This window comes from Narcine bancroftii, chromosome 11 (assembly GCF_036971445.1).
Source record: "Narcine bancroftii isolate sNarBan1 chromosome 11, sNarBan1.hap1, whole genome shotgun sequence".
Classification (NCBI taxonomy): Eukaryota; Metazoa; Chordata; class Chondrichthyes; order Torpediniformes; family Narcinidae; genus Narcine; species Narcine bancroftii.
The window spans coordinates 69,823,901-69,838,487 of NC_091479.1; the positions used below are offsets into that span (position 1 = coordinate 69,823,901).

Here is a 14,587-nt window from a genome sequence, read left to right on the forward strand (position 1 = left end):
TACTCAGAGAAAAGAATGTCCTATGAAATATGCAGTACCCTATAATTTGTATTTGACTATTTAATTATAATTATGGTGCCTTTTAGTTACGAGATATAATTGCTGAAAAGTTTGCATGTTTATGTCATGCTGCAGTTGAGAACCAGATTTGAGCTTGGAAGATGAAAGAAGCTTCTGTGGAAAGGACATAGGAGACTACAAAATAATACTGACAGGTTGAATGAGTTGGGAAAGATCTGGCAAATAGTGTAGAACACGATGCACTTACAGCCAGGCACTCTGTAAGGAGTTTGTACGTTCTCCCCATGACCTGCATGGTTTTTCCCCGGTTGCTCCAGTTTCCTCCTAACCTCTAAAACATTCAGAGATGTATGTTAATTGGGTGTAATTGGGCAGCACCGGTTTCAATGGCCTGAATTGGCTTCCACTGTGTTTTAAATAAAAAAAATAATTAAAACTCAGGGAAATGTGAACTTGTCCACTTCTGCAAGAAATATTAAGACAAATGATGAGATTGCAAAGCTTTGAGGTACGGAACGCTCTTCGTGTTCTCTGGTATGCATATGCAACTAGTAATTTGGAAAGTCAATAGAAGACTTGTTTATTGCTGGGAGAAATAAAGACAAAAGGAGAAAGTTTCCGCCTCAGTTGTACAGAAAATTGATGAGACCACATCTGATGATTTGCCATAGTGGTGAATGTGCTTAATGAAACATGCTAACATGTTGGAAGCATTTCAGTGAAGGTTTGGAATGGGTGGCTTATCTTGTGATGAAAGATTGAATGAACAAGACGAGTATCCGCTGGAGTTGAGAGAAGAGACTTGATTGAAATTTACAAGATCCTGAGTAGCCTTGTGAGTAAAATGTGTTTGTTCTTTGGGAAAATCAGGAACCAGGGATCACAATTAAAATAAGAGGAAGCAAGATGATTTTTTTTCCCTCTTTTCACAGAAAAACTTTTCTGTGAGTGGTGAAATGTTTTCAATGCAGAAATGTTCTTGTGCAATTGTGTGCTTTAAATATTCTGTTCATTTACTGAATAATTGAATGGATTTAAACAAAATCAAATCTGAGGTAAAAGGCAAAATAATCAACAGATCAATTAACTTGTATCAGAACCCTGGCTCTAAAATTTTATAATCAAATTTCATGTTTCATAACATGCAAAATATGAATATTGCTAAAGGGAGACCGACAGAAAATGCATTCTAAATATATTCTCATATTTTTCATGACATAGAGGAGAGCATTTGGTCCGTCTAGAGATGATTCTCAGATAACACCTCTTACTTGCCCCTTGAATAGGATTCTTACTCCCTCAAAGAAACACAAAGCCACAGTCTCATGCACCATCAAAATGTATCAGGGACATAGATTAATTGCGTGTAAATTTGGTGGCATGGACTCATGGGCTAGAAGGACCTTTTACCGTGCTTCATGTCTAAATATAAAATTTAAATCACTGACCTTATCACTTCTGGTCATCTTCATCCCATGGCCTCTAACATTGTTACCAAATTCTGCCCAACCGAATTAGTATTCCATTTTGTTCCCTCCGCCCCCCCACCCGCCAAACCCCGGTTCAGACCCTTCTTGCCTATTCTTGCCTATACCTGCGATACCTCTCAAGCCTCCTGCACTTCAAAAACTTCCAGTATCTCCATGAACATCCAATTATATCCAATCTCTACAATTCCATCCCCACACAGAAGGTTTGAAAAGTTTTCTGTTTCCTTGTCAATAACAAACCCAACCAGTCCCCCCTCCATCGCCGCCCTCTGCCTGGCAGTTTGTTGGCTTTGTGAAGCAATTCATGCTCTAAGCAAGGCTCCTAAACTTCTTGCAATGCATTGACAACTACATTAGTGCAGCCTCCTGAACCCATGATGAATTCACCATCTTTATTCCATTTGCTGCTTGCATTCACCCTGACTTCAAATTCACTTGATCCATCTCTGGAAACACTCTCCCCTGTCTCAAACTCTCTCCCTCCATCTTGGGAGACATTCTCCACTAATGTCTTCTATAAACCTACCAACTCACACAGTTGCTTTGACGACTCCTATTTACACCATACCTCCTGTAAAAATTCTATTCCTTTCTCTCATTGACTCGATCTCTGTCACATCTGTTCTAAGGATGAAGTCTTCCATTCGAGAAAATCAGAGATGTATTCCTGCTTCAAAAAAAAAATAGCTTCCCTCTGTTGCCATCAACTCAGTTCTTTCCCACTTCTCCTTTATTTCCTGCACATCTGCCCTGGTCCCCTCCCACTCTGAGATGCAACAAGGACAGAATTCCCTTTGTCCACCCCACTAGCCTACACATGGAATATAATTTCTGCCACCTACAATGTGATTCCACCATCAGATGCATCCTACCCCGCTTCCCCTCCTGTTGGACTCTTTCGTCTCTTCCCACTAATTCACCCCTTGGTACCTGTACTTGTGATCGCAAGGAATGTGACATTTACCTCCACACCTTGTCCCTTACCATCATTCGAAGTCCCAAACAGTCCTTCCAAGTGAAGTAATGCTTCTCATGAATCTACAGGCACCATTTACTACATCCAGTGGTTCCAATGTGGCCTCTAAATCAGTGAGACTGGATGTGGACTGGGAGATCATTTGGTTGAGCACCTTCAATCTGGATGGTCCTTGCTGAAGCAGGAGACGACGGCCAACCATTTTAATTTCACCCACTATTCCCACATCATCATTTCTATCCAAGGCCTTGTGCACCGTCAAACCAAGGCTCCTCGTAAATTGAGCGAACAAAACCCTTGCATCCCATCTTGCTCTCTCCAATCAGATTGCATTATCATCGGCCTCCAATTTCCATTAACGTCTTATTCCTTTTCTCCAGCTCCCCGCCCCTTCTTCCCTCTACCTTCAATTCTACCTTCCCACTTGTATCCACCTATGTCCTCTTGCATGTTAGCTTGAGCTTCTTCCCTTCCTTTCTCCCCCTCCTCCACCTTTTTTTTTTCAAATGACTGTCTGTTTTTGCTTATACCCTCATGAAGGACCTCGGCCTGAAATGTTGGTTACCCTTTTCTTCTTATGGATGCTGTGAAACCTACTGAGTTTTTCTAGCACACTTGTATATTTCACTTGAGCACAACATCTGCAGACTTTTTGTTTTGAATATTTTATTTTTGATTTTACAGACTTATGAATGAAACTGGGTCTCTGGAGCTGTAAACCTGCTGCACTGCCATGCCACCATAGACAGAGGAGATGATTTGTACTTTTTAAGTCATACTGAGGAGTTTTTGCATGTCACAACGTTATCCATTTTAGTCATGAATCTGCTATAGAAAAATTTAGATGTGCCCAAATCTCAGATTACTAGTGCTTTATTGTATGGCTTACAACAATTCTGGATTTTGTCCTCAGCCAGTGAGAGTTGGAGTCTCAATCTGAACCATCTCTAATTGAGAGGTGGATGGGAAGGACAGTAATGGTCCAGGGATTGGGGCCTGTTCTGGATAACTGAGGTGGGCTGTCCACATGGCAAGAATAAGAGGGGTAAGAACAGAAAAAGCTGGAAACACTCAGCAGGTCAGACAAAATCTGGATTTTCATCGGGTTGGGGTATTCAGAGATCGTTGGAAGATTTATTGGGGAGGGAAGGAGATCAGCACAATGGAGTTAACAATTCAAGGAATCCAAGTGTCAGAAAAAGCCATTGAAGAGATCCTCCTGCATGCTGTTTTCGGTACTTGACTGAACTTGTTCCAAGAGCTCTGCTCTCCCATCCTCTCCTTTAAATCACAGTGCTGTGATGAAAGTATAATTGTTCTGAATGTGACCAAAAGTGGGGATCTTATCAGAAGACTAATATAATTTCACAAGCAATTATTCATATTGAATCTCATTATCCTGTGTGTGATGGCTCTGCCATTGACGTAAATCCTCCTCAATTTTCCATGCAAGGAAAGGTCTTTCAATTTAGATGAATTCCACAGGTTATTGACTACCCCGATCCCTAAATATTTAATAACTCCTTGTGTTCAATCAAATTGTTGCAACTGTCCTGTTGATTACAAGGATACTTGCTTATTATTTTGGCAATACATTCATTTGTGTGCATACTCTGCTTTACTGCAACCATTCTCAACCTTTTTTCAACTATACTTCCCCTAGGACTGTGCTCAAAGTTTAATAGCCCCCTTCCCTGTGAAGCAGTCAAGTTTTGGTTTCTTCTGTAATTCTCTCCTACCAACTGTATTAAAAAAAAACATGAAAACTATTTGTTACACATGGTGAAAAGAAAACAAGGATTTACTTAAATGTGCTGTTCCCCCCAGAGAATGGCTGCTTTGTTGAGTGCTTAAAAAAAATCTAGACATCGCAAATGGATCTTGAAGCAGTTACAGCTTTAGCAATGGCAAAGATCTCAGATGGATTGACCAATCCCTAGAAAACATCTCCTAGTAAATTTGTATGGTTTTAATACTTAAAATGAAATCTTATTTGTAAAGCAGTGAATATTACAAATTCAACAATGAGATGCTCGGTGGAGCCCCCTGGGGGAAACCCCATGCAAACTCCTTGCAGATAGCGCAGGATTTGAACCCCGGTGCGGTCCCAGTTGCTGGTGCTGTAAAGGCATTGCAATAACTGCTATGCCAACCGTGCTTTATGATGTTGGCTGACTTGTTGAGGCAATGCCTCACATAGATGAATTCAATGGATGGGAAATTGCAGCCTGTGATGGACCTGGCTATATTTGTTACCTTTTTGAGCCTTCTGAGTTCCTGGATTGAATTGCAAGGTGTTAATCTGTAACGTGCTGGCAATCCTTTAACTGTGCTACATATTCTGTTCGTGCTATTGCAGGTGTCGTATGCCTAGAATGCATTTTAATACAACATAGAAATATTTACTGATAATGGATTCATGGGGGTCTCTTTATTTTTCTGTAAAGTGGCATCAAATATACCTCTGACCCACAATCCAGAGACATTCAGCAATGTTCTCTTCTCAAGAAAGCTTATTTCTGGCTTCCACAGCTGCATGTTGGAATGGAAGTCATTTTCGAGCTCGAGGTCAAATATCTAGTCATTGTCAAACTGGAGGTCAAATATCAGTGCATCTGATTTATCATTCCTTAACTAAACTCAAGAATTGTAGAATGGCAAAACACATGTACAGAGTTGAGGAGGTAGTTGTACTACATTTGAATGGATGACTGATGCCTCACCCACAGAAAAAATAATATGAGGGTTGGTTGTGATATCATGTATGTACTCTGACAACAACTCTAAAATATGATGTTGATTTTAAAAAGGGAACTGGTTTGTTTTATTTAATGTTTGTTTTCAGGGGGCGTGGGAAGATGGCGTAGAGTCTAGACGTGAAATCTCAACCTCTCTGACCAAACTTTTAAGAACCCGTTTTTAACTCTTTGTTCTCAGGTTTAAATTTTTTAAAACTTAGTTTAAAGTATCAAGGAATTGTTATGGCCATTAATGGTAAAAAAATTAAACCTCAAGTACAGAAGAAACTACATTTTCGGAGTGTTGAAGATTTAGGGCCTAAACAGCCTGCTACAACTTCAGGTTTGCTTTCTTTTAAGCCTAAACCAGAGATTGCCTGTGGGAGCTGAAAAAATGACTACTACTCACCAGGAGAAGGACATCGCTGGAATTACCTGTTCTCAGGAGGAAGGTGCGTGTGCCCCCGATGTGGATCCCGATCCTGGCAGCCTGCCGACTTTAACGGAGGGAGCACGCAAGAAGACGACTCCATTGCTTGAAATCTGAATATTTTGATCTTCTTTGTGAGTTTTTGAAACAACAATGGGCTGTGGGGGGAGACCAGCGTCAACCCCCTGAGGAAGTCGGGGTGCCGTCGCTGGGAGTCCAGACCCGCAGTAAAACTGTTAAACTGCCTGTTGTTGAGATGCAGCAGGAGCTGCAGTTACCTGGTCCTGCCACTACGTTAGAGAAAGCAGGGCTGAGTTTTTCTGAATTACAATGTAAACAGCTAAGCCTTATCATTCACCCTATGCTGAATGAAATGTCTCAAAGGCTCAGTTTGGAACTGGATACAGTTAAAATACGTGTGGAAGCATCTTGTGAAGATTTTTTAAAATTTTAGGCTGCTTTTTTGAAATGTCAACAACAAGTGGATTCTAATAGAGAAAACGTGTTGGAGGTGGAAAAATCCGTTAAAGAATTGCGAGAACGTGAGAAGGAATTAGAGAGGAAAGTAGATTATTTGGAGAATCAAAGTAGAAGAAATAATGTGAAGATTGTTGGTTTGCCAGAAGGTATGGAAGAACAAGATCCTCTTCATTTTTTTACCGAATGGATTCCACAAATAATGGGGCAGGAATTTTTCTCTGGAGGTCTGGTATTGGAAAGAGCTCATAGAGCCTTAAGAAGAAGACCTCTGTCTGGTCAACCACCGAGACCCGTGATAATTCGATGTTTGAATTATTTGGACAGAGAAACTATACTTCATCTAGCAGTGCAAAGCGCGAGACAATGACAAGCCCCGTTAATGATTCAGAATAGTAGAGTTTTTTTCTATCCTGATTTGAGTCAAGAGGTTATTCAGCGTCGGCATCGATTTAATCTAGTTAAAGAAGTTTTGTGGTGTAAAGGTTTTAAGTCTACTTTTCGCTATCCGGCAGTGTTGAAGGTGTTTTGTGGAGACTTTCAATCTCGGTTTTTTGAGAATGAGCGTGAAGCAATGATTTTTGCTGACTCGTTGCCAGATGTAAGAGGACAAAGATGTAGTCCACCATTGTCTCCTAAAGAAAAATCTGGTTGTTCTGGAAATGGAAGAAATGGGAGAAATGGGAATGGAAAGAGTCTGTTCCCTTGAAATGGGGTCACCGAGTCTGGAATCTCTTGGATGAATAAAAGAACTTTTTTATTTTTATTTTCTTTTTATGTCATTATGATATCTTGTTTTGTTTAGGGATTACTACCTTTTGGTAGTTTTTTTTGGGGGGGGGTTTCTTTTTCCTTTTATCTTTTTTTAAATTTTCATTTTATTTAGACTTTAATTTGTGGTTTCTTTTTCTCCTATTGGAGGGCCTATTTACGTTTATCTGAGACTTTATATATTGATATTATTTGTTTTTAGTAATATTAGTGGATATGTCAAAGTTGAAGTTTGCTACTTTTAATGTTCGGGGTTTAAACAGTCCGATTAAGCATAAGCGTATTTTTATCAAGTTCGATCTTTGGTAAAACATGTGTTCAGTAGAGATATGATTTTACCTGAAATGATTAAATTTGATACTTTTCTTATGAGGGTACCAGAGAAGGGTTATATTTTAGTTATGTATCAAATATTACAGAATGGTATGGATAAAAAGGGTTGGGATAAATCTAAAGGTAAATGGGAAGTCGATATTGATTTTATTTTTTCCGAGGATGATTGGTCAGATATTTGTTATGATAGTATAACGAGACAGATAAATGCACATTATGCGATGATTAATTATAATTTTTTACATCAATTATATTTAGCGCAATCTGTAGCGAAAAAATGTATTGCTAGTACGTGGAAAGAAACGAATATGATTGATATTAATAGATGGCATAATGAGATGAAATATTGTTTAATAATGGAAAAAATTACATGTTTTGCAGATAACTATAGTTTTTATTAATAGGTGGTTATATTCAGAATATTTACATTTTGATTTATATTGACTAGATTTTAATATGTATGCTTTACTTTTCTTTATTTTTTTTCTCTTTTCTTGATGGCTCTCCTTAGGAGAGTTTGCAGAAACATGATGGGGGGTTCTTTCCTTTTTTTTATTTCTTTTATATATATAAAATATAACATTCATGCTTTGTTTATTGTTATACATGTTACTTATTTTCTGTATTTTGAACGAATAAATAAAGTTTAAAAAAATAATAATGTTTGTTTTCAATTAAGTTGTTTTTAGGCAAATTTATTTTAATTTTTAATTATTTAGATCTTTTTGAATTGATTTTTGTATTTATCTGATTATTGAAGATCTATGACAACTGTGAGCTTTATGGAATAGTTGCAGAAGCCAGGCCTGAGGGCCAAGTATTTCCACAAAATCACAAAAAATTAAGTGCAGCTTGGTCATCAATCTGAAATACTTGCTCTTTCCCTTTCCAAAGTGTATCTTTAAAAATAACAAAGTGCTTGAATTTTGAAAGGCATTGCAACTTTAAGGAACCATTCATGAGCTTCAGGGTTCTTTGGATATCTGTAAGATGCAAGGTACTTTAAAAATGCCTCGAGGGACAGAGGTCAATGTTGAGGAAGATTTCTCTCCTCACCTCATGGAAAAGATTGAAATATTTCTTTTTTTTGTGAATGAAAATCTAAATCTATCTAAATTATGTTGTACCAAAGTTATAAATCAATTTTACGAATCTTAATTTATTTTGTATTTAATTTTAGGTTTATAGACAAGACTGTGAAACTTTTGGCATGGTTGTTCAAATGCTCATCGAGAAAGACCCTTCCTTGGAAAACTCAATACAGTTTGCACTGAGAGAAAACTTACGTGAGATAGGAGAGCGTTGCATTGAGGAACTCAGGAAATTCATCATTCAGTATGATTCTGTTCCTGGAGAGCATGGGGCAAGTTTATAATGCTAGGGACCTCTATTAATACTTTTGCTTTTCTTTTAAGACCACTTGATATCGATTGTAATCAATTAATTAGTCTATTTTCTGAATCTAATCAGTGAGACCATCCGCAGTTTGAATATATTTAAGCATAATCTTTAAGCTGGAATGTTCAATATGTACAGTGGACAATAAAACAAATCTACACTGACCTCAGAAATACTTGAGGTCAGCATGGGTTGGATTCTAAAATGGATTTTTTTGGTGTATGTAAACCATGAAATATATTTCCAATGGAAAAACATGGAATATCCCTGACTTAGGTTTCTACACTTTGGTCTTATTGATTGATTTTAAAAAAATTGTGGTACTTTATTTAAAGTGATGTAATGGCTGTGTACAGAAATGTTAAAAAAGAGAAAAAATATAGTTCCCTTGATGGCTCATTTGGCAACATAATGTAAAGATTTATTGTGAGCTGTACAGAGCAAGAAGAATCCTTACATATGTTGTCCGGGAATATAGAAGAATGGACCTTTGAGTTTGAGGACGGATGGAATTCTTACGAAAAAACTGAAGATGGACACCACTTAAAATCAGTCCAAAAAATCCACAATTAAAGTGCTGTAAGTTCAGATTCTGTTTTTTATTTAACTGTTCCCAATTTGCTTGCATCTTTGAGTTGACTGCATCAAGCAGAAAGGTGATCAACAGACAGGCAAGATGCTGGCTGCTGCATACCTAATAAACTGATGAGAGGAATTGTTCTGCTATAATGTGGAGAAATTAAACATGAATGATAGGATCATATATTAGAAATAGCATCAATCTAAACAGCAGCTTAGAATTTCCATAGGTAGTGTTATGTTTTGAATTTTTGTGGAACAAATACTTGTAATTAAAGTGTTGAAATGCAAAGATTAAAAATTGAATTGAAGGGTTTCTGGTTTTACTGTTGAAATGAATGAGAGGATATAGGAAATGCTAACTCTATTTCAGTTACCATGAGGCATATGAGAAAATATGCAAGAAAGTTTACATTTCTGATGTGTCCTTGTTAAAGCCAAATCATTCTATTTATATGCTGCATGAGAACAAAACATTGTGCCACTGATTCAAAAGCATGTCCAAGCAGTGTGTCAACATTTAAAAAGATGCTCTTCAGATTTTGGACTTATTGTCAGATTTCTTGTATATACATGAGATCACATATAACCCTGAGATTATTTTTTACTGGGGGGGGGGGGTGTGGGACGAGGCAGAATTCCCACAGTGGTAGTGTAAAAAAGACTGTAAACAAATAAACAGTGCAGCACAGACAGGAAAATAATCAATAAAGTCCAAAAGTAAGAGTCCTTAAATGAGTCCCTGATTGAGTTTGTTGTGGAGGTGTCTGATGGTGGAGGGGTAGCAGCTGTTCCTGAATCTGGTGGTATAAATTTTTTGGCACCTATACCTCTTTCGTCATGGAAGCAGCGAGAACAGAGCGTGTGCTGGATCGCTGCTGCTCTCTGACTGCAGTGTTTCCCTGTAGATGTTCTCAGTGGTGGGGAGGGTTTTGCCTGTGATGTCCTGGCTGTGTCCACTCCCTTTTACAGGGCTTTATGCTCAGGGGTATTGGTGTTCGTGATGCAGCCGGTCAGTACACTTTCTACCACACATCTATAGAAATTTGCCAGGGTTTCTGATGTCATATCAAACCTCTGCAAACTCCTGTGGAAGTAGAGGTGCCCATTAGTGTGTTGGGTCCAGGAAAGGTCTTCTGCGATGGTGACTCCCAAAAACTTATTTGCTCATCCTCTCCACCTCTCAAACACCATCCTGTAGTCTTCAATCAGTTCCTTGGTTTTGCTGACATCAAATGTGAGATTGTTGGTGCACCATTCAGCCAAATGTATCTGTGCAATCTACAGTGTGCTTCAATCAAATATTGTTGGTTAAATTATTTTGTAACATGAATATTGGTGGTCACGTTCACCAGAATGATGTTGAGCACATATTATTGACTATAATAGAACAATGCAGCACAGTACATGTCCTTCGGCCCTCAATGTTGTGCCGATCCATATATTCCTTTCTTTTTAAAAAAAAGTTCTAAACCCTCCCTATTCCATTACCCTCTAGTTTTCTTTCATCCATGTGTCTGTCTAAGAGTTCCTTAAATGCCCCCAATGTTTCAGCCTCCACCACCATCCCCGGCAAGGTATTCCAAGCATCCATAACTCTTTGTGTTTATATTTTTTTAAAAATCGCACCCCTGCTGCCTCCCCTAAACTTCCCTCCCTTAACTTTGTCGATATGTCCTCTGGTGTTTGCTGATCCTGCCCTGGGAAAGAGGTGCTGGCTGTCCACCCTCTCTTTGCCTCTCATAATCTTGTGGACCTCTATCAAGTCTCCTTTCAACCTTATACACTCCAAAGAGAAAAGTCCCAGCTCTACTAACCTTCCCTCATAAGACTTGTTTCCCAATCTGGGCAACATCCTGATAAATCTCCTCTGCCACCTCACCACAGTTTCCACATCCTTCCTATAATGAGTTGATCAGAGTGGACACAATACTCTACTCCTGAATTCAATCCTCCATTAATGAAGTCCAGCATCCATAGGCCTTCTTAACTATCCTATCAACTTGTGCGGCGACCTTGAGGGATGTATGGATTTGAACCCCAAGGTCCCTCTGTCCATCCACACTCTTAAGTAACCAACTATTAACTCTGCACTTAGCCTTCTGGTTTGTCCTTCCAAAATGCATCACTTTACACTTATTTGGATTGAAATCCATCTGCCACTTTTCTGCCCAACTCTATATCCTCTTGTAACCCTCTACAATCTTCAGTTCCATCCACAACTCCAACATTCGTGTCATCTGCAAACATATTGACCCATCCTTGCGCATCTTCATCCAGGTAATTCATAAAAATGACAAAGAACAGGGACCCAGAACAGATCCTGTGGCACTCCACTAGTCACCGACATGGGCAGAATAATTTCCTTCCACCGCTACTCTATGCTTTCTAACTTGAAGCCAAATTTTAAAAATCCGCACACCAAGATTCCACTGATCTCGTGCCTCATGACTTTCTAGATGAGTCTCTCGTGGCGGACCTTGTCAAATGCTGTGGTAAAATCCATGCAGACCATATCTACTGCCTCTTACCCTCATGAATTTCTTTTGTTATCTCTTTAAAACACTCAGTAGGCTCATGAGTCACAACCTTCCCCTCACAAAGCCATGCTGACCATCCTTGGGTAGACTGTACTTTGAGAGAGTTTGTATGTAGGATTTGTATGTTAAACTCAATTAAAAATGTTTAAAAAAAAGAATAGACTTTACTTCTCCAAATGCTCATAGATCCTAAAGAATCCTCACAATTAGTTTTGTAATGGATCTGTGTTAATATTAATATTTAGGTTAATGTTAAGCTATATTTTTTATAAATATGTCTTGAATTAGTTGTGGGTTGGTCACAGTACATTTACAAAGAACCATTGTACTCAGAGAAGAGAGTTCATTTTCTGAGTCAGCACATCTGGAAAGCAGAGCTATAATGGAACTGAAGTGTTGTTAACTGAAACTCAAGGATCAGGTGTGGTTCTTAAAAGCAATTAAGGCTCTTGAACAGAAATAAGGTAAACAAGAAGTTTTGCAGAAATGAAACAAACTGTTAAGGATTCCAGTTTATGATCATGCAGTTTCTAAGAATTGGGACTGACCTAATTGATGATGTAATGTCACATGATTTGTGGAAATATATCAAATTCAGACATTTTTGGATCAGTTTTCAGAAGTTAAGATCCTGTATGACTGAGGCACACACACGGGTGTTGAAACCTTGTGAAAGACAGGGTTAAATTACAGTAAGCAGAATAGGTATTGTTATGTGTTGCTCCCTAATAACAGAGGAGTACAGAAAATAAATGGATTTCAAAAGGGAAACCACTTTTCCGACTGCTCTTTTGAAAATAATGTGCAGCTTCATCATGGAAGAAAACTCCATAACTCTTCGGAAGGAAACTGAAGAAGGAGAAAATTTTGACCTTCTGGAAAGACCAGACTTGTATTATCCTATTCACAGGAGATACAACATAAGTGGCTTATAAATAAGTAAGTCCAATTCTCATTCATGTCCATTAAATGGTCATTCCCGATGAAGGAAAATCCCTCTGAAGGACAACTCATCAGAAGAATTGTGAGCTTAAAGAAGTCTGAAGATGTGATGTTTAAAAGCGCTTTATAATTATTTCTGAACTGAAAATTTAAGACCCTTAAGCAAGACTAAAATGAAGTTTTAAAAATGGACTTTTCAGAATTTTTGGACTTTAGCACACATATTTGTGCTTAGTTGGGTTAATTTTACAGTTTAAGTTAGAGATAAATAAGAAATGTCCTGTTGTTATAGTTTAATAAAAGCTATTACTTTGAATTTACCGTTGTCTGGTGGATTTTCCATTGCTGTTCCTTTGTTAGTGCTAATAAAGTCTCTAGAACCTAACAAAATTAAGAGGGTTATTAATTCATGACTATTTGCACACCACTGATGTAAGACACACTGGTCTATAATTCCCAGAATTCTCTCTGTTACCTTTTATGAACAAGGCGACTACATTTGCCATTCTCCAATCCTCCACCACATCCCTGTGGCCAAAGAGGATACAAAGATCATAATTATTGTGATTAAGCTCTTTTTCTCTTGTGCTTCCTGACGCAAAGTATTCATGTAGGACCTCCTTAACCTCCTCTGCCTCCAGGCACATGTTGCTTCCTTTATCTTTCAGCGGCCCCCATCTTCATTCTTGTTATCTTTCTGCTTGGGGTTCTCCATACTTTTACATGCCAAGGTCTTATCATGCCCCCTAAGTCCTTTCTCAAGCTCCTTCCTGGCTACCATGTACTTCTCATGAGACCTTCCTGTTTCCTTCTTCCTATATATAATGTATGCTTTCTTCTTCCTCTTGATTAGTTGCCTGACCTGTTTCATCAGCTACAGTTCTCTTCTCCTACCATCTTTTCCTTGTCCCAATGCGACAAGCCTATTCTGAACCCAGCATAAACTTACTTTTTTAAAAAATATTTTATTTAATACTCCATACATGCAGTAACTACAATTATTATAAAATACAGATATAAAAGAAAACAAATTGATGATATAACTGATAGTTTTCAACCCATCCCAAAACCCCAACCTCCCACCCCTTTTAAAAAAAAGTGGAAAAAATACAAATTGAAAATTAAAATATGAACGTAAAGATAGAAAAAAATAACAAAGAATCTTGGATTGCAGAGAGAGATGTCATGCAGCGCAACTCATCAGTTCTAACACAAACAGTGGTAAAAAGGATATCACCATAAATTTAATCCTATTACCTGAGTCTATGTACACCAAATTTGTAAAAAACAGATTATTTATTTCTTAGATTTTAAGTAATTTTTTTCCAAAAGGATACAACTTTGAATTTCTCCATACCACCTTGGCAATGTTAAACATATATCTGATTTCCAAGTAATTGCAAAATATTTTCTCGCAACTGCTCATGCTAATTTAACAAATTTCAATTGATAATTTCAATTTAGGAGTTATACCTTCAATATTTCCTAATAAAAACAGATAGGACAAGACAATGTTGAATGTATGAAAGATCCTACATCTTCACCACATCTAAAACATTGATCTAATAAATCTGATTTCAACTTCTGTGTGTAAGATATAATTGATGTAAAACAATTGTATTGAACTAATCTGTACCTTGCATTACTAGCATTAGTCTCTACATAACTTTTCCAAAATTTGTTGATCTATTGTAATATTCACATCTGTTTCCTATCTGTCTAGATCTATACAATCCTAATTTAGGAGTTCCTACTTGCAATAACTAATATATCAAAAAAATATATTTTTTTGTTACATTCCCACTCCTATAGGTCTATATGATGAGTATCAAAGGATCTCTGTCTTTTTTAGGAATCACAGTAATTATTGCCATCTAAAATGGTTCTGGAAG

General features: G+C 37.8%; 1 protein-coding gene across 6 annotated transcripts in view; it reads left to right on the forward strand.

Annotated features, from left to right (window-relative positions):
* Positions 1–13,011, forward strand: part of pphln1 (periphilin 1) — a 141,678-nt gene extending 128,667 nt beyond the window's left edge. For all 6 annotated transcript variants that reach the window (XM_069903306.1, XM_069903303.1, XM_069903307.1 and 3 more), the window contains one exon: positions 8,417–13,011. In XM_069903306.1, the coding sequence (XP_069759407.1) occupies positions 8,417–8,611 (195 nt within the window). In that variant the 3' untranslated portion in view covers positions 8,612–13,011. The remainder of the gene's footprint in view (positions 1–8,416) is intronic.
* The last annotated feature ends 1,576 nt before the right edge of the window (positions 13,012–14,587 follow it).